The sequence below is a fragment of the Orbicella faveolata genome, unplaced genomic scaffold, assembly GCF_042242905.1.
Source record: "Orbicella faveolata isolate gen_17 unplaced genomic scaffold, um_ofav_v1 contig_47, whole genome shotgun sequence".
Lineage (NCBI taxonomy): Eukaryota > Metazoa > Cnidaria > Anthozoa > Scleractinia > Merulinidae > Orbicella > Orbicella faveolata.
This window is the reverse complement of record NW_028301577.1, coordinates 2,455,265-2,476,418: the sequence shown is the minus strand read 5'-3', so window position 1 is coordinate 2,476,418 and position 21,154 is coordinate 2,455,265. Positions and strand designations below refer to the sequence as shown.

Genomic DNA, 21,154 nt, shown 5'->3' with positions numbered 1-21,154 from the left:
GGAAATTCGCGCAAGACATGGGAAACTATCAATGAGGTGACACGCCGCAAATCGGATAAAGGTGCAATTAACGAGCTTGAGCTCAATGGAATGAGAATAACGAATTCGACCGAAATCGCAGAGGGTTTTAATAAATTTTTCGCAGAAATCGGTCCCGAACTGTCCAGGGATATAGAGGAAGTCGGCACCTCTTTCGATGAATATATTTACCAAACCAGCAATTCTTTTAGTTTCCAGCGTGTGACTCAATCGCACGTTTTGTCCCATCTAAATAAATTATGCAAGAGAAAGGCTACAGGTCTCGATTCTGTGTCAGCAAGACTTCTAAAAGAATGTCCGGATTTAATCTCCTGGTCACTCGCTCTGATATTCAATCAATCGATCGATACTGGTATTTTTCCTGATGAATGGAAAAATGCAAGAATCACGCCTCTTTTTAAGAAAGCAGGAAGTAGGAGTGATCCTTCTAATTATCGACCGATCTCGATTATCCCGGTTGTGGCCAAGGGTTTCGAGCGAATTATTTATGATCAGTGGTATCATTACCTAAATGAAAATAATCTTCTCAGTAGACACCAATCCGGTTTTCGCTCGCTTCATTCTACAGTTACTGCATTGATTGAGGCGACTGATAATTGGTCTTTAAACATCGATCGTGGCTTTATTAATGCCGTTGTATTTTTAGATCTTAAGAAGGCTTTCGATACTGTGGATCCCTCTATTCCTCTCTCAAAATTACAAGCTTATGGTATTCAGGGTTCCATAAACCAATGGTTCTGCTCTTATTTAAAAAACCGAACCCAAACGTGTCTTGTAAACGGGAATAAATCGTCCAAAATGTTCCTTCGCTGTGGTGTTCCACAGGGAACGATTCTTGGGCCCCTTTTATTTCTATTGTATATAAATGATTTGTCTAATTGCCTCCAGCATTCCCAACCAAGGATGTACGATGTACGAAATAAATAGTTGTATTAATCTTGATTTGGAGAGAATTCGTGTGTGGCTTGCAGCCAACAAACTAACTTTAAATATGACAAAGACAGAATTCCTTCTGATTGGTTCCAAGCAAAGGCTTTCAAATTTTACAGTGAATCCTACTGCTAATATCAACCAGTTTCCGATAAAACGAGTCTCGACTGTTAAATCCTTAGGTGTACACATTGATGAAAATCTTACTTGGGAGTGTCATATCAATGAGCTTTCCAAAAAGATTGCTTCTGGCATTAGCGCCATTAAACGTATTAGGTATTCGGTCCCATATAAGACTTTACTTTCCGTTTACAATTCATTAGTCCAACCTCATCTCGATTACTGCAGTTCGGTGTGGGGATCCTGTTCTAAAACTCTTTCTCAAAAGTTACAAAAATTACAAAATCGGGCAGCACGCGTCATAACTTTTTCAAATTACGATCGTAATACTGATGAATTGTTGAGGATGGTCAACTGGGTTAAACTGGACCGTCAACGCCTTGTTAATAAATCAATAATGATGTACAAGATTGTAAATAATATGGTTCCGGAATATCTTTGTTCACGCTTTGTCTTCCGTTCCGATACTTTGACTTATAAGCTAAGAGATAGTGATGGTACGCTTGCTATCCCACAGCCCCACACTAATTACTGTAAAAAAAGTCTTTCTTACAGCGGAGTTGTACTATGGAATAGTCTGCCCTTGAATATTAGACAATCGCTCTCCCTTAATCAAGTTAAATCTAAGTTGAAGAACTATGATTTTGACAGTGGTCTTATATAAATTTTATTTTGTTTTTATACACGGCTTCCTTGTAAAGCAGGTTTTTATCATTTCTCTTATTCTAGTAGTTATTTACAATATTAAATTAGTTAGGTAGTTAGATTTATTTAAATCAAATATTGTATAGTCCTAAAGGAAATACCGTGTCTAAATAAAGATTTTACCTTTACCTTGACCTAACAGCACGTAGTCGATTTATTACTGTTACACCACAGAAGTATCGTGCTGCGTCAATTACCGGGGGGGTGGTACTCCCAGAAATGTTGGGTGGGGGTGTGCGGCCCACTTCCCAAAAAGCCTTACCCTATCTATGACCAAAATCTGCGAGTTTTGCTACCCTGTTTATGACCTGGCCAAAAATTCGATACCCTATTTATGAACCGTTGTGGCCGGCACAGTTGCCCTAAACGTAAGTTACGAAGGGCTTTCATTGACGGTCTTATTGATAATGATGAAAAAGTAGCTTCTTCCAAGAAACATACCCAATTGAAGACTAGAGTGCTAAAACCATACCCTATTTAAGACCAAAACGGCCAAAATCGATACCCTTTATGACCAAAACGGCTGAAAAACCCTACCCTTTGGGGCCGCACATACCTATGTATAGCCGATAAAAGGGAGTACCACCCCCCTCCCCCCCCCCCCCTAACCGGGGTCATTGCCCGAGAACAAAGCAAAACAAAACGAAGAGACGAAAAGACAGAGTAACAGTCTAGAAGGAAAGCGAAAAGGAAAGTGGTAACGAGAAGTTACTTGCGAAGAATTTACCAATTTGAGCAACATTTGAAATGGAAGACAGATGGCAACTACTATTTGACTCTTTCTGAAAGTAAAGGAGCTCGTGTTTCACGTTCGTTAATGCCTAACTAAACAGTTCCGGTTCGGACCTTGTCAAACCTGTCAATGTGATGTTGTTCGAACCTAAAAGCTTTTCTACTTTTTTTGGCAGTATGTAGAACGTTTCTTGTGGTTAACGAAGGCATGGAAGCAGCAGACGTTTACTATCGCTATCAGGTAAGTGCTGTACGCGCGTGCCTGGCGTGCCTACGGCTGTCGACGTCGATCGCTCATCGTTCAGTTCTCTGGAACTATTCTGAAGTTCTCAACACGGTACATACAGGACGCAATTTTGTCCGGTGGCAGCAATTTGTATCTGGCACTTTGGAAAGTAGAGGTTGGAAAATAGAATCAATGAATGAATCTTCAATGAATTTAAAACATGCAAGCAGAAGTTCAGGTAATAAATTGTGAGAGATACCGACATAAAAAAAATTGAAATCCAGCAGATTGTAGCGTTCTACGTTCTCGAACCTAACAAAGGTCCACATTTTTCCCCAAAGCACCAAAAATCGACCAAAGCATGTGTGAAAAATATACTTTACTGGCTTTCATCCGTGTCCAGGAGATCTGATTACCCACATGGTGGGGGGACTTGGACATTCAGTCTGTATCTGGGAGAGTTGGTATTTTATCCGTAGATGCATACTGTTGTCTTGTAGTCTATGTCAATGGTTCTGCATTCAATCTGCTCTTAGGACGCAGCCATATTTCTCCAGGAGGGCAAGAACAATGACCGGTTTGATACCCACCCAACCCGTCAAACAGTACGATGGTATCTTATTGCCCACTCAACATTTTTCTATATTTTGGACATGATGGCGGCACTCTTTCTTCTTGCCTTGGGACTGACTGAAAAACCTGCATCAGGGGAAGTACCTGAAGATGATACACTATATCTCCCAGTGATTGTAAGTACTTAATGATATGGTTCATCACAGCAACATTTTGAAATCACTTATAGAGATATCAACTTAAAATGCCAGGATCAGATCTAACTAATAGGCATACTTTGGAACTTTTCAGTCAAGATGCCCCTAAAGTTTACAAATCAGAGAAAAGCACCTTGGAATATTTGGTTATTTAACAATTGTTTCATGGGTACGCATTGGATATGAGATTGTAGATAGCAAATTAGGTGGGTAGTGCTGAGTTGGCTATAACCATCTTATATCCAACAAGTGCAAGTGGAATACTTGTTTCATTTTAAAAAAGCCCCCAAAATATAGAAAACTAAAAAAAAAAAAAAAATGAAATAAAAAAGCCCCAAAAAATTATGTATAAAATATACATGTACCATATAAATTAAGTACTTGTTGAGCATGGTATAATAGCTCATGATGGCTAAGCCAATCAAACTCTCGAATTGTATTATTCAAAGATCCAGTTTTGATAATGAATGATTACAGTTGTCTCTAAGTTACAGTTGGGTTCTCTCATTATATACCAATAATGTGGGAACATTTTCTGGATAAATCATTTTAGGTCCATGGAACTTTGGAAATTTTGTCTCTGTCTGTTATTGCTACTGGAATGGCTATAAGACTGAAGTGGCAAGGACCAAAGCTCTTCTTCTCTCACAAGAGGACACTTCTGAAGGTACAAGAAAAGGAATATGTATTGTTAGAATATACACTGTCAGTGATCTTGGTGTTTCAAGCAATGTGATTGGTTTGCTATCTCTGACTAATTAAGCAGTCTTTACTCCCTATGCGGTAAATAATGCATGATCCAAACAAAAACAAAATGGCCAGCATAAACTTGTGGTGTGCCTGAGTGTTTCTAAATCAGAAATCCTGAGCAGTTTCGGGACATGTCCTTGGCAATCAAAGATTTACATGTAATCAATCTATAAAGCAAATCTGACCACCAAGGTTCATCAGCAGCAGCATCAAGTGATATTCAAGCATAGCAACTCAACAAATATTCAGGAGAACGTCATAATGCAAGAAAACATTCAGTCTTCACAACAGTCCAGTGCACATGGTATTATTTCAGGTGGTTCCTAATTGCCAACTTCTCTTTCAATTTTATTTCAAGTGAACTTCAAAACTTTAATTTATTGACTGGTGAAAATGTTTTGCAAGCAAACTTTCTATTTAGATTACTGATTTGGATGGTGTTAAAGGGCCATTTTGCTAGATTCTCATGAGGATTTTATCAGATTGACTAGATTTGCCATGTTTGAAGATTCTGTAAATTAGTTTTCTGAATGCTTTGTAGCACATTCATGTTTTCCGCGCATGGACGGAGAGGTCAATAATTTTTAACAAAAGGTGGCTGATAAGTTTCTACCTCTTTCCAGCAGTCATACTTTGATGGGTCAATACTACAACTCTTTATCAAGGGATGTTACAATATTGGTACATGTATCACATAACTGCCCAATAATGGGTAAACAAGTTGCAATAATCTTCATGGCATAGTATGTTACCATAGCAGCAATATGACCTGTTCAATGCAATCACCCTTAATTCTAGCTTTAAGGGCTTATAATTGAAAGCAACTTACTGAAACCCTTTTTTATTACTGAATTCTGATAAGAACGATTTAAACTTTTCATGAAGTTTTAAAAAATTCCATAGGTGGGGTTCAGAACCTAAAATTGAAACCAGAAAATGAATTCCAGTTCAAAATAATTTGTATTTTTCTTTGTGTAAGAATCATGGTGACGAATCCTGAACAAGTCAAAATGTTTATTTGATAACCTTCATACCTACTCATCAGGTTGTTGTTTTGTCTGTGGTGTTTGTGGAAGCCATTGTTGTCCTTGCGAGAAGTCAAAACCATGTACGAGTGACAAGAGCTCTTCGACCACTCTTCTTAATAGACTCTCATTATTGTTTTGGGGTTAGAAGGTGAGCTTTTTTTCTGCATAGCTTGTATATTTTATTTTTGTACTAAGGAACCTTTGTGTACTGCATCAGCTTACATTTGTGCCTTTTTCGCTGGTGAACTTCTCAAAGAATAATGATGATGGTGATGATGATGATGATGATTTTAATTTCTTTACAGAGTTCTCAGACAAATTCTGCTCTCACTTCCACCAATCTTGGACATGCTGTTCCTGTTGCTCTTTATCATGGTAATCTTTGCAATGCTCGGTAAGTTACTTAGTTTGACAAACAGTTGACAATATTTGTCCAAAATTTGGTGTCTAATATTTTTCTTCTGTCTTCAGTTATACATGAGTTAATTTCTGAAGTTTTTTATGCTGACTTTTATATTCTTGTTGATACTTAATTTTTTGTGTTCATTTGCAGGTTTTTACCTTTTTTCTGACAATGAAAAAGATGAGGTAAACAATACTTGATTAAAATACTTCATCGTGGTATTGAACAGCCATTACGTTCATGTATACAAATGTATACTTTAGGAGAGAAATTAAATAATATTAACAACTTTGTAGTATTATGAAACATACACTTGTTTGTACAATTTGGCTCAGGTCTTGCCCTCCTAAATTTCCATAATATTGTATGGCCTGATGTGTACATTAGCTACAGTAAAGTGCTGCTGGCAGTGGACTTTGTATTGATCAACATGGCAGCAATGGCTTACCATATTTCCTTGATTATACACCAGGTCCTGAATAAATGCCCGGTCTTCCTGGCAGATTCATAAATACCCTTAAGGAATTTATATTTGTGTTGTAATTAACTTTAGGTAAAATTATGAAATATTTAGCTCTAAAAAATAAGGTCTAGAAATTCTAACAAAGTCCAGTCTTGAATAAACTGCAGAAATCAAATTACGACCTGATCCACGTACACTGTAGCTAAGTTTAAAATAAATGATGGGGGCATTTAATCAAGAAAATATGGTAGGTGGCTTAAATTAAATCTTGGCAAGATTTGGATTTTAGAAACAACAGAAGCTGAAGATGGATAATATTATGTACCCTAACAAAATTTACTTTATTTTAAATTGGGATCATTTTATTATGAAATTTGATCTGCCAAATTTTAGAGTAGTGTTTATCAACAACTCACTTTAATTTGTCATTGTTTCTTAGTTTTTCAACAGTTTTTGGAGGAGCTTCATTAGCTTGTTTGTCTTACTCACCACAGCAAAGTAGGTGACTAATTCATGCTTAACATTATTGCAATACTGTTGAGTGCTTTATTTACCCCTTCCCTACCAGAGCCAAATACCCTCTCCAACCAGCAGCAACTGTGGATAATTTATTCAAGCCACGGCCAGCAACTGAGCTCTCAGTAACTTTCTTTGTTTGAAGATATACTTATAATTATTTTATGTATTGGGTGTTTGGGTGACACAACCTGGGATGTATACATCCTGGGTAGGGAAGGGTTTTAAAGTCCTGTTGTAAAACTAAAGCAAGTGGTAGAGTGAAAAATATAGCTGATACATTTGAAAACTGTCTGTTGAAGAGGGCAGACAGCAAAGAGTTGGATATGGCTAAAAAGTCATTTTTCTGAAGCTTTTATTTATTTCTTACTCTGTAGCTATCCTGATGTGATGATGCCATCCTATCAGCGGTCACGGTGGGCTGTCATATATTTTGGTGTTTACATCGCAGTTGTTCTTTACTTTCTCATGAATTTGGTAAGGTTATATGCCTTTCACAGTATGATAAAGTATTTTCAGTAATTCTTTTGGCTTGCAAATAAAGTACTCATTATGCATCAATAACATCCACAAGCACTCTCCCCATCACTTTGTTTCAGCAGCACTTTTATTACTTTAATTAATTTTTCTTTTTTCTGTGATTGGCCGTAACTGATCGCATAGTATGAGCTTGTGCTGGCACTATCAGGCAACAGAATGGCAATGCATGACTACCAAACTGTAGTGCCTGCTCAGCAAAGTGGCTCAAGAAACACAGCTCTATCCTCCTTTCATTTGTTTTTTAGAACATAAAATTTCTGTGGGCAGCTATCAGTTAATAGGCCCACAACAGAAAAACTCTTAGATGTATACTTGGTTGAACTTGTTCTTACATGTATACATGATTGAACTTGTTATATTTTTCTACCCTTGTTGCAGCTTTTGGCTGTGGTGTATGACACATTTACCAACATTGAAAAGAACAAGTTTAGAAAGCTGTTCCTTCACAAAAGGTAGGAAAGTCTTGTATTTATTAATGCTGTCAGAAAACTTTCAAGCACAGAGTGTACACAAGAACATTAAAACATCTTGACCTCAGGGGATCACACTTACTTACATAGTAAATTTGCTAATATTCAGTGTTCAAAGCAAAATCATCTTGAATCAATCAACTAAGCTACAATTATTACAAGTTTCTGAAGGGTCTATAAACATTCTTTTATAACTTCTTCTTTTAGGCATAATAATATATGAAACTTCTGTTTTGATAAATTCTGCTTAATATAGTATCTTAATTAACAATATTAACAATAATTATTAACAATATTAACAATATTAACAAATATTAACAATATTAACAATATTATTCCATGAGTGAGCGTTGGATATGAGATGGTAGATAGCCAACGAGGTATGAAGTGCAGAGTTGGCTGTAGTGGTCTTATGTATATCCAACAAGTGCAAGTAGAATAATTGTTTTATTAAAAATGCCCCCACAATGTAGAAAACTAAACTAAAACATAAATGCCCAAAAAAAACCTATGTGTACTCTTACCATATTTGTAAAGCACAATGTAGCAGCTCATATACCATGATGGCTAAGCCAGTGAAAACTCTTGAATTGTTTTTTCTAGTGATCCAGTTTTTAATAACCCATTGACTCCCAGAACTATTTGCCAAAAACGCAATTTTGGAGATTTTGGAGATTTTCAGGCTGGATATGGGCCAAATGAACTCCAATCTACTCAAAAAGGCATGTGCAACATAACAGCATGCTGTTCTTTCCACTAGCATCGTGTTTTACAACATGTTTGCTCAGGCATGCGCAGAAATCAAAATTTCGAGATAGATTTTGGATGAGAAAGTGACCTACGTCTTTAGGCTTTTCGTTTTATTTTTTTTTTGCCTTTCCTTTTTTTCCTTTTCTTATCTTTTTGCTGCAGTGATTGGCCTTCTACTGGGCTTGCTTCCAGTTAAAAAAAGCCTGAGAAAGCATCATTGAGATGGGCAATTTTTACCCTGGAGTAGCCAAGTGTAGTTGCAAGAAATTTTGCTTTGAGTTTTTCACTCAAATTTCTGAGCAATTTTGTGCATATTTCAGGCTCCATTGAGCCCATCACTCTGATCTGAGTATCATTGGAAAGATCTTTTCCTCCTGCAGAAGTTGAGTACAGATGATGCCAATTTTGGTCAAAGCTGATGACGTCAGAAATGGAACAAAGGCCAAGGCTTGTCACGGACGGTTACGGGTGGCACGGGAGTGAATGGGATAATAACCAATGATGATCCAAGTTATGAATATTACATACATTTGACACAGTTGCATGGTGTGATATTATCTCATTCATTGTTTCTATTTTACATCAAGGCAAGCTGTTAGGCAGGCTTACAAGCTACTCTGCTCTGAAAGTGTAAGTTATTCTAGGGTTTCATGTGACGTCATCATTTTCTTAAGTCTGAAACTAAAGAGCCACCAAAGTTGTTATCTTCATCAGGCATAAGAGGGGGTAAATTTATATCTGGTAACAACTTTTCAGCTCAATAGTTTGCTCTGTCTGCAAACAGGCACATTTTGAATTTCAGAGTTATGGCGGTGCGTGACATAAAGCTATGAACGTGTTTGTCGAAAAATATATACTTATCTCGTGATTTTTAACCTTTTGGAAGTTAAAGTGTTAGGAAAAGTGCTTATTTAAATGTTTGCTTGATCAGTTCAGATATTCAATCGCCTAGATAACCAAAGTAAGTTCCAGGAGCCCGTTTCTGAAAGGTCCCGAAAAGTTTTTGCACCCGGAAAGCCGTAGCAAAATCTCAGACCTTATGATTACAGAGCTGTTTTATTCACATATTCTTAATATAAACAGAGGTTCCATTCCAAGAAGTTTCAGGCATATACACCACTCTGTCTTTAAATACCGATTAACTAAAAATGGCTTTTCGGGGCTTTCGAGAAACAGGCCCCAGATGTTTACACTATTTTCCGGCTGCCATGTTGGTGTACAACATGGCGGCTCCATACTGGGCTATGTAAATTTGTATTAGTGCAATGTAAAATAATCTATGCACCTGCAATGTCAACTAATACAATGATTTCAAGAGCTTTAGCTACTGGTCAGCAGAATTACTGCAAAAACTTTACAAACAATGGAAGGATATCATTTGCATAATCTGCACCACCACTAAAACCCTTGGATTGCTCATGCAATCTCCGGGTTAAAAATTTTAAATCAATTTTTATTATAATATAATAATTGTATTATAATGCGACTGTATATTTGTTTTACAGCCTCCGCACTGGATCTCATTAAGTAAATTTATTGGTTTGATGTCATTTTACAAACCCAAAAGTAGTACGTATTGTTAACATGTTTGTGTGTCGAATATAGTATCACCACTTTAAAGATACTTGATTTATTCTGTGAATTTATATAATGCAGTGAAGGAGTTTTTTTTGTGGAGTTACAATTATGGGTGCAAAGATTGAGATCTAAAGCATGAACATGACTGCTGAGATTTAATTTTACTCTTGCTTAAATAACAAAATTTAATGTAGTTGTAATGTATGTTTAAGGGGTGACATCAGTCTGTTGGTGATACTTTTCTAAATTTCAAACTTAAGGCACAGGGACTTCAATGGTATTGTGTTTACTGGATTTAGTACTAGCTTAATTTGTAATCTTATCTATGTTGTTGATAATAGTTAAATTTCTTAACGAGCAAGGCTCCACTGGCAACCATTTGATTCTGACACTCTCTACTGGCCAATAAAAGGGCATTCATGTACCTAAAGTGTACAATGTATTTCTTAGCTTTTCAATTCACTTGCATAATAATAATAATAATAATAATAATAATAATATTAATGATAACGATAACAATGATAACAACGATAACAATGATAACAATAATAATAATAGCAATAGCAACAGTAACAGTAATAGTAACAGTAACAGTAACAGTAACAGTAACAGTAACAGTAACAGTAACAGTAACAGTAACAGTAACAGTAACAGTAACAGTAACAGTAACAGTAACAGTAACAGTAACAGTAACAGTAACAGTAACAGTAACAGTAACAGTAACAGTAACAGTAACAGTAATAGTAATAGTAATAGTAATAATAATTACTATTATTATTGTAGTAGCTATTGCTCAACAGGAGCATTTGTAAATTTTGGCAGCCTACCCACCTTTCCCTTTAAAGCATATAAATTTATATGCAGTTATTATATTATGCACAGCCTGTCTATATTTTTCTTGTTACCTCTCTAATTTTGGTATTGGGTTACATGTATGCCAGCCCTAGCTTGCCTGGAGCAATTTCTGGGTGATTTTGCTCTGTTTACTCATCAAAAATATATTGTCTTGAGAGAGACTCTTATTGTTAAGCTAGGTTTCTCTTTTTTATTAGCTCTTGTGGAGAAATATCTCATTTTCAAGTCATTGGACACAAGTCGGAGAAGACAACTGAGGTAATTTATATTAAAACAAATTTAAAACAGTATAATGATAAAAGCTGCTACAACTGGAATCTGTTACATTTTATGAGCCAAGTACATTTTTAGAATTATGCAGAACAATGTAAATGGTGGAAAAATGTAACAATTCAAGAAGTTATAATGCCTCTCATTCTCCTCCCAAGATTGTGTTAAAATGAGTACTGGACTGAAAGGGGGAAGTACCATTTCCCCATTTGTTCTTAATATTGCAGTGAGGAGAAGTCAAACCTATCCCCTGTATGAACCAACTGTGCTGGGCAGCAAATTTGCGTTCTTTACATGCTAAAAGAACCAATCGTAATTGCAATGTTATAAGATAACTGTTCAATAATGTTTCATGATATTTCATCTATAAATCTTAAATGAAACCATGTCTGTCTTGTTTAAACATGTTTTACATTATATTGTCTGGCTCACTGTTGCCTCATTTTCCACTTTTACTTCTAGTCTGGATGAATTTTATCGCATATTTGAAAACAGTGAGATGAAGTGGAAGCAAGTATGTCCCCTGAACTAAATTAATATTATCCTGTATGGTCTGCAATTTGTGTTTCGCTTTACATTGCCCTGCAAGACAGATGTCCTTTGGGCTTACCAGGGAATCTTCTAAAACACGACACGAGAAGCCTATAAAGAGTATCTGAGGCTACCTGAGTGTGCATCAGCTTGGGTCTTCAAATGCAATCCAACAAATAGATCGCTACCCAGGGGCAACTGAATTTAGTTTTGTTGACATTAGTCCAATGATTGTCAAATCAGCGATGGATAGTGAATGAGTGTTATCTACCTTTGGACAACTTAAGTTGTGTATACAGTATAGCTGCGATTGCGATGATCATTCATGTCTTCACATCTTTCTGCGCAGTTCAAATATATGATCTTTCATATATATCTACTTGCAAACTATTTCGACTTCTGTTAATGCCTCTTACATCCCCAACTTTTCAATGGATGGTTTGTGCACCCTGACAAATTAGGAGGAAATCATGTAAATGAAACAGCGTTGTCAGCTCATGCAAAAGGTGCTTGCATGTTGGTGTTTTTTAGATCACAGAGCACTACCAGCAGTGGTTTATCTGTCTAAAGTCTTGGAACTGTCTGTACCGAACAGTCAAAGGTGAGAAATTGAAAAAAAGAAATTTAGCTTGAGTTGTATAGTGATATAATCTAGGGGCATGACATGATTGAAAACTGTTTAGCAGGCTTGCCTCTTCATCCAGGCTTTGAAACTGTTCAACACCTGTTCTTGTATTCCTTCTTGACGTTGAGAAATAAATTGGCAGGTATGGACACAAAATGCGACATGTTGGGAAAAGATTGTGTATATCTCTATACTTAATTGAACACAATTATTGCAAGTTAAATGATGAAACTAAGAAATTGCAGTGATTGCCTGAGAGTAGACAGAAAATACGTGTAGTCTTCACTTGGGCTTAGGGTTGTCCACATTATGCCGGCATAATTGTGAGCATAATAATGAGGCATGAGCATCGAGCATTATGCCAGCATAATAGTAAGGAAAATTCCCGGAAATATGTCAAAATATCGAAAATAAATAAATAAATAAATACATCGGAATTAGGTACAATCTCGAAATTGGGATTCTTGATTTCCTTTGGAGAAATATACGTGACAATCGACTGCCCCAGACTTCACGACAGGAAACGGACGTGGCCACGTGGGGCGACTGGGAGTCTGGGACTCATTTATAATCATCCATATAAGCATATTAGGCGATTGTATTTTATTTTAGGTAAAAAATGAATGATCCGGGGGGAAAATTTTGAGCATAATAGTGGGACTTTTTGTGCATAATAGTAACATTTTTTGAGCATAAAGAATTAGCATAATAGTGATAAAAGTGAGCATAATGTGGACAACCCTACTTGGGCTGTCCTGTTATTCAGATTTGCGTCACCTAGACAGGCAATTTACATAATTAATATTAATACAAGAGGCTCTTTTTCTTCTACAGGTATCCGATGGCTGATAACACAGAAAGCCTTTGAATACGTCATTTGTAAGTCCTCTCAAAATGTTTACTGTTACATCATAGTTAGTAGAGGAGACTTCCACTAACTATCGTTACATTTTACAATTGAAAGACCTCTTGAAACTTAGGGCAAGAGCCAGAACGGCGAAGCGACGAGAGATGAGAAATGAGAGGTTCTCATTTGTAGCTGGCTCGTTTCACGCGCCGGGGGCTCGTACCGCACGCAGTTCATGAGAGGCTGCTCGCAGGCTAACCATTGTCTGATAGGTGAATCAAATTAAATAATAACTACATGCAACAGCAGACATCGTTTTTATCTTCTTAGTACTTAATCAAGCTTAAGAGTGGTTATGTTTGACTAGTGTGGGAAAGATTCTCAGAACGTATCTTAAGTGCTACTACATGTAACAGTGATTTATTTATTTATTTACAAATCTTATTTGGGAAATTAACCCGATTCAAAGGGACATGATCTCTTCGATTTTTATTACTAATAGAGATTTCTTTGTGGCTTTTGTACAGATGCGGTCATCATTGCAAACGGAATTTCTTTTATCGTGGACATTGTTGTGTTTTCCAGTAAGTAATTTACTTTCTTTGATCTTCTGTTTCACTTACTGATTTCTTAAGATGAATTTTGGCGAATTGTTAACCCTTTGTGAACTTTTCGTTGTATTTACAGACACTCCACAAAATGAACGAGCCAACAAGAGAGAGGAGCTTATGTGGTACCATATTGTCTTCATTTCGAGTGAGTTGTTTTAAACGTTTTGCAGATAATATTATTGGACAGGATGTGTCGTTGCCTTGTTGTTTTACTCGCGTGGTGTATGGTCGGGGTTGATTCCTTAATAGTTGAACAACATAAAGTTCGTAGAAGCACTCGCGGACTTTTCCGATTATTATCCAAACACGAAATAGAACCAGTGCGTACGAGTGACCTAAGAGTACACTATACTCCGGAAATGAACCAAGTCATGCAAGGTCAATTCAAGCATCGGGAATGTTTCCGAAGATTGCCGAAGACAGTGTTTGGTTCTGTTGTAAAAGTGGTGAAACTAGTTTTGAAGATTAACTTATGATGTCTGGGTTTAACGGGATTGGTCTTGTCTTGATTTGCAGTTTACGCAGCCGAAGCTGCACTCAAACTGATAGGCCTTGGTGTTAGGAAGTACTTCCTCTCCGGGTGGAATATGTGAGTAGTTTGTGGCTTTGGGTTTAGTTAATCTGTTTGCATCTAAGTGTAAGGTCATTGGATGTTAAAGAAGTGATGCTTAGAAAAGATAACTGATACTATTTTATTTGAAATGCTAATACGAAAAACTAATACTTTGTTTCTGAAGGGTAATTCCTGTTGTATCTCCCCATGTAGACTAAACTGAAGCTTTCTTTTCAGGTTTGACTTCTTTGTGACTCTTGCTGGTTTCATTGGTGCAGTTTCAACATCGTTCAGCTTTATCGTTTGTCTGAGGCCTCTAAGACTTCTGTTGTGAGTATTTCCATAAGTGTTGCCTTCATTAGACGCCAAAAACTCTCACTATCCCCGCCCCCTAGTCAAGTTAGTTTTTCCACGACAATTCCTTGGAAATGTGTTTGCTCTAGCACGGCCAGTTCTAAATCAGAGCGTTGTATATTATCGATTATAATATAAGTTGTTCAAAGGCTTGATTCTCTTTGCAGGCTTTTCAAATTAAAGCAGAGATACCGTGATGTGTTCGAGACAATGGGTGTCTTATTACCGCGAATGACCAGGTAATGCGCTCAGTCACATCTGTGTGATAAGACTAATAGTTCAGTTAATCTTAACAATTACAATTTTCTCAAATGTGATTGGTGCACGAACTGCTGTATTTTGTACTAATTAATCTGCAAAGTTGTACTTGGACAGCGTAATCGTACAGTTGGCTACAATCGGACAGTTACATTGGGCCAATCATTTGAAGTCCTCTCAACTAAATCCAACAGTCTCAACATTGATTACAGTCACTGTAGTAACCAATTCAAGTTAGTGACTTTGTTAAATTGGGGAGGTTTATCTCAGGTGACTGTTTTCAAAGGAACTTAACAGCCATTTTTCAAGCTATTCTCCATAGTTTTAATTATCATATTAAAAATAACTATTAAATTAAATTTGGTCTGTAATTCATACTCGTGATTACCAAATCGGACTCCCGCTTCGTGGTCGTCCGATTTTGTTAACACTCGTATGATTACAGACCGAATTGGACTACACTCAGTCCTATTACCATTCTTGTTTTGGACACGTACGTGCAACTCTGATTGTTTCCCTTATCTTTAACTATTCAACAGTTAGTCTACGAGCTCTAGATAGCATCGCTTATAGGCAAACAAGAACACGTTGTCACGCATTACTGCATCTACTGAACTCTGACCATCTTGAACATTGAAGGGGTTTTCAGAATTTTGTCCGAAATTCACTAGAAGTTGGGTACCTTACCAACCGTTGCAAGCCGGCCTCGAAACCGTAAGAGGGGTTTCGGGATCTTTAATACTTTTAATAAAATGTACATTTTCCCCTCAGGGTGGCTTTGGTTATTCTTCTGCTGTATTACTCGTTTGGAATCATTGGAATAGAATGTTTCTCTGGACTTGAACTGAAAAACTGTTGTCAGTAAGTTCTCTTTCGTGTTTTTTACCATATTGCGGCATTGAGGACGACATTAAATCGATGATTTTTTCTCTGAATGCAAGTGTAGTCGTGGCAAGATTTTTCACTGCCCTTCACGTAGTATTTTTTCTTAGCCTTGTTTTCTGCGTTCTACAGGAACACGTCATGGGAAGAACAATACAAAGAAGACGGCTATTATTACTTAAACAACTTCAACGATTTACTGCATTCGTACGGTAGGAGTTAACCCTCAGTAGCGCAGTGTGAAGTAGCAGCGAGCTAACAATACAACCGTTAAACTTCCTCTTGATTTTAATACATTGTAAAGCCGACATGTGAAAAGAACACACACAAAAAAATTAACAACTAGGTGGAAGACTGTCTCAAGACTTTGTGTGAAGGAGCGTTGGCCTCGTGGTTAGTGCACTGGCCTTCGGATCGAGCGATCCGGGTTCCAGTCGTGACTGGGGATATTGTGTTGTGTTCTAGGGCTTGTGTTCTTCACTTTCACAGCACCTCTCTCTGCCCAGGTGTATAAATGGGTACCGGCGAATTTAATGCTGGGTCCAGTGGGGATGACCTGCGATGGACTAGCATCCCATCCAGGGGGCGTGGAAATACTCCTGGTTCCCTAATGCTGGGAAACCGGGATAAGCTCCAGATGTATGGATGTAAGATGGTCCGACGCAGACTTCACCTTTGGAGTTATCCTGAAGTTATAGGAGATACGTTACCGTCACTAATGAGAATTAACGTTCTAAGCTTGGCATTGAAAGAGATGATAACTCGGTGTCAAGGTGGTTAACGTGCAATTTTTTTTTTTCGCTTAATGTTCGACGGACCGACAAACATGACGTGCTTTCTCTGCGGTTGCGTTTTCGCTGCAGAATCTGTCATCGTGTTCTCAAATGGTGTTTCTGCCTGGCTGTCTCTTACGTTAGAAAATTTTGAGGCAGTTACTGCAAACATAAGAGTGCTGTTGACCATGTGGAAAGTTTTTCGTTTTGTCTCTCTGCAGTGACATTGTTTGAATTGACGGTGGTCAACAACTGGATGATAATTATGGTAAGAACACAAGAGGTGCAGTTCTTTTGTCTTATTTTGTAAGTCAGTTCAGGTATAATAAGATTATCAATTCAGTGAGGGTAATTAATAATGTCGAAGAAAAGAATGCTTGTGGAATCATTAAATGCAGACTACTGCTTCTCCTTTCACCGTTTCGCGCGACCTTTGTTCTTCTCGTGCAATTTTTTTTTTTCGCTTAATGTTCGACGGACCGACAAACATGAGGTGCTTTCTCTGCGGTTGCGTTTTCGCTGCAGAATCTGTCATCCTGTTCTCGAATGGTGTTTCTGCCCGGCTGTCTCTAACGTTAGAAAATTTTGAGTCCGTGCAACAGCCCCACCCCAACGCCCTAGGGTAAGTAAGTAAGTAAAACCTTTATTTAAGTGTCCATAGGTTTAGCCTAGATAGACTAATTGGGAACACTAGCTGACAACACTAATTGACATACGGTACTTAGGCCACTAGGGCCACAAGATGTATCTCTGTTGAGTCACAACTTTAGAAATGGCTCAGTTTTGGGGGCTCAATCTCAGGCAGATCAAGAAAACAATCTAGAACGGGAAGGGAAGAGTTTGTTTCTCGGGCTTTTATCGTTTTGCATGGTATATTTTCTGATTCTCTTTTAATTATGTTTTCGCTTTAAGGAAGGGATTGTTTACGTGACATCAGACTGGGCTAGGATATACTTCATGTCATTTTACATTGTCACGATGGTGAGTCATGACTGTTACAAACTCGTCCCTAGACCCGCGCCGGTCAGCTGTGACCAAACGCTCGACCCTCAGGAAAAAGGAAAAAAAAACGGCAACTAGAAAATTCTGGAACCGGAGTAGGAAAATCCTACTTCCTGTTTGAATGTGCGCACTCATGTTCAAGTTCAATTACGGTTTCTGAACATGCGTAGAGAGAGTAACCGCTGCGACTAATGCTGGCTCATGGTGCTAACCAAAAGGATCGTCATCTCTTATCTTGGAACGAGATTGCCGTAGACTTAGAACAGGCTCAAGAATTGCTTTTTCACCACTGGCCGCGCCCTGGGCGCAGATTTTGCGTCTACAACAAAACGGTCGTCGAGGCGCTGGTTCTTTTATGGTTTTTTAGTTTACAATGTCGCACACGGCCAATCTAAAAGCTAAATCCGTGTGGTCTCTCTTTTTTTTTCCTTTTTTTTTCCACTAGGTTGTTATGACCATCATTGTAGCGTTTATTCTTGAAGCTTTTCTCTTCCGAATTGAATATCGTAAAGAACATCCTACTGACGAGAAGGGTAAGTGGACTTAGCTTAAGTAAGTTCAAACAATAACAAATCTCTAAAGTAAAATGAACGGTTGTTATCAAATCTGTTATTTACAACGACATGCGTGACCTGCTTTGGGTAGGTCCCGCCTCCAAAGCCAACGAAGTTGGGAAAAACAGAAAGAAAGAAAATTGTTGGCGGTCTTTTCTCTGATTATAGAGTAGGTCATTTCATCACACCATAAATGTAAGAGTAGAGGGTACTTGGGTAGTACTCGAGTGGCACATGCTGTGCCATATGTCATTTTGATGTTTATGTTGTTTTCTTTCTCAAACCTCTCTACCAATCACTCTGCCACACGTGAAATCGATAGGCTTCCAGCTACTTTGGATGTCCCACTTCTTTGACAAACTTGAAATCGATTGGCCGAGTAAGAAAGAAATCAACATCAATATGCCAGTAAGATTTGAAAAACATCGCGCGACATCAGAACGTTTTGTTTTCTTACAGAGGACATGAAAATAAAGAAAGAAATAACAGTTACCTATGAAGAACTCCTGGGCTTGGGCGAAGAGTTTGTGCAAGACCTGCAGCCTAATCAGCCTGTAAGAATCTCCTCTGTAATTTTGCTTTTTTTTTTTATGTAGAATACAAAATTTTAAACCTGTAGCTCATTAGATATAGGAAGCAATTCCTTTTAGGGAGACCTATATTACAAAAAGACTTTCTGTAGTGTTTTAGAAGAATTAAATAATAGAACTTAAAATCTGGACAAGTCCAACGTTTGCTCTTTTTCTCGCTGACCCAGCACGCTAGTTACACATCTGAGCTTCTTACATGAATTGCATCATTTTATTGCAGGTTAGGTATATAGGAAAACGTTCCAAAACAAAAATGGATTTGAGTATAAAAATGTACGCAGACGAAGTCAAGGTATGAGGTGGTTGTATTACTCGATAACTTCATATTGATGGTTTTTTCTTTGGTTGCACTAATTCGTTGTTGCGGCCCATTTTGTGGCAGAAATAATCTTTGTCTTGGTCCGTTCTGTCACTGAAATTTCACCAGTAATTAACTGACGAATATTTCTTTTTTCCTGTAGCAATGGATTCAAAATGAAAGGATTATCGACATGTCAGAAACTTATGCGCAGTTTGAAGTTATGGAAGATGTACCGCGTATGTCCCCCACGAACACACCCTCTTCACCAGACTCTTCAAACGTTTCACGCAATGGTCAAGTGACTGAAGAGCTTAAAATAAGAAAGTTAAACTCGTCGGTAGACGAGGACGACGAATTATGATAACTCACTTAGGTAGTGTGGCTTGAGAAAGCGAATGGTATCAAACGCGCGAGTTACCATGGTTACATACATTAGTATCATCAAAACTGGGAATTTCAAATTTCAATTCTTTCAGTTCGTTTCCCCTGCATTGTTTCATATTTTCCAATTTGAAAACGTTGCTGATCGCTAATATTTTACTGAGTGTTTTTATCGTCCCAGTTGTCATTTCAATCGCCAAGCGCCTTGTGATTTTTTTTATTGATTTTGTTGTGACGTATTGATTCCGTCGTCTCGCAACGGTTCTGTTCTCGTAATGACTTTGTTTTAACACAAAATTTGATACCTTGATTTCACCAAAAAATAATGAATACTACATTGTGCAATATTTGTCAGATTTCTCACGATATAATGACAGAACGTCCAACAAGGACATAACGACAAAAAAGGTCATTTTTTGCCTTTGTCGTTTTAGTTATTTTATTTGCTACCATGTTGTTATGTTGATCGCACAAATGACTATGGCTTTCCCTTACCTCGTAAGGTCGCTAGTGCTAGGAACGCATAACTTAATTATATCTCTAAAGATTTTTATACAAAAAAATAGAATTTTCATTTGAAAAATCCTACCTCTTGGTTTATATAATATGTTAAACATAGGTAGAGTTGTTTTCCCTAGGTTAAAACAGATCTTCCTCTTGGCGTGAAAATCGAATGACCGAATGCGGCATCTCTGTTATTTTGTTACCCATAAATACAAGTAAAAGTAAAAAGTAATAGTAAAACCAAGCTAACTACCCAACACATTTTGATCGTCGTTTCACTCGGAAACATTGTGATAAAAGGAATATACAAGTAAGTCTAGCTAAATATTAATTAACATTTTTGTTCAGACGAACAAGTAGTTTTCCATCAGAAGAGAAGCAATATTTAGCTCCTTGACTAAACCACAAACTACAGACCTTGTTGTGAAATGCCTCATGTGAAATGAATTGTTAAAGTACTTTTAAAGGCACATGCTCAGTAAATGCTTCAAAATCTTCCCCTGCAACCTTCGCAATTTAAAGAAAAGCCTCACATACATCACTTTCTTTAAAATTCTTTCGACAGCCACGGATGTATTGAGCTGTAGTTCACTAAAAGCAGTTCATCGTTACTGATTGCTAAATTTCAAAAATGGACAAAATTTTATCGAATATATTTTAAATGCACAATGTAATATAGGAACCAACTGATAAACGATCGAGATCAATTGTATAAAATATGAGTAGTTTTCACAACACACGACAATAAATATATTTTTATCAACTTCCCAATCAGGGAAAATCATTTCTTTTGTGAGCAGTATGGAAATCAAAGTCATTGTATAATAAAGCGAAACCTCCGAGAACTTCTCCAACGTTGTACTAGTCGATTCGTATAGATTTTCTCAGGCCTGTTAATTATAAGTTACCTTAACAAGATTTTAAGTAGCTTCAAAGCTCTTAGTTTCCTTTATGAGGCTAACTCTAGTTGAGACACTGCTTTAGATACCTAACGGCTTGATAGAATTTGCCTTTTTTCTTCGGTATATCTCTAGAACCTTGAGGGTGCAGTAAAACTATCATTTTCACTGATGCTGTATCAGTATAATTCGTCTTTTGTATGTCTAAATGTACTTGGGCTATTTTTCTTCATAGTGTTCGACACTTTTACCCGAAATAAAACGTCCGAAATTTGTTGTAAGTAATGTATTTTCATAAATTGAACTAGAGGCCCTATAAGCTGAAATTCAGGTCCAAATGTGTA

General features: G+C 37.3%; 1 protein-coding gene across 1 annotated transcript; it reads left to right on the top strand.

Annotated features, from left to right (window-relative positions):
* The first annotated feature begins 2,396 nt into the window (after positions 1-2,396).
* On the top strand, positions 2,397-20,760 carry LOC110060010 (two pore channel protein 1-like). Its single transcript, XM_020766735.2, has 29 exons — positions 2,397-2,582; positions 2,703-2,767; positions 3,289-3,501; positions 4,076-4,189; positions 5,318-5,448; positions 5,606-5,694; positions 5,854-5,888; positions 6,606-6,664; positions 7,060-7,159; positions 7,601-7,674; positions 9,030-9,072; positions 9,948-10,011; positions 11,073-11,133; positions 11,608-11,659; positions 12,208-12,277; positions 13,136-13,180; positions 13,676-13,732; positions 13,836-13,904; positions 14,276-14,348; positions 14,550-14,642; positions 14,834-14,905; positions 15,696-15,785; positions 15,939-16,018; positions 16,801-16,847; positions 17,492-17,560; positions 18,027-18,114; positions 18,595-18,689; positions 18,946-19,017; positions 19,187-20,760. Exons 2-29 carry the CDS (start codon positions 2,735-2,737, stop codon positions 19,385-19,387), a joined length of 2,289 nt encoding a protein of 762 aa, XP_020622394.2. The 5' UTR covers positions 2,397-2,582; positions 2,703-2,734; the 3' UTR covers positions 19,388-20,760.
* Positions 20,761-21,154: the final 394 nt, after the last annotated feature.

Excerpts from the sequence above, each read along its gene's own strand:
- LOC110060010 (XM_020766735.2), top strand. The coding sequence starts at position 2,735 with ATGGAAGCAGCAGACGTTTACTATCGCTATCAG. Across the intron at positions 9,073-9,947 it reads AGCTACTCTGCTCTGAAAGT|CCTCCGCACTGGATCTCATT; the intron begins GTAAGTTATTCT and ends TTTGTTTTACAG. Across the intron at positions 13,181-13,675 it reads AGCCTTTGAATACGTCATTT|ATGCGGTCATCATTGCAAAC; the intron begins GTAAGTCCTCTC and ends GCTTTTGTACAG.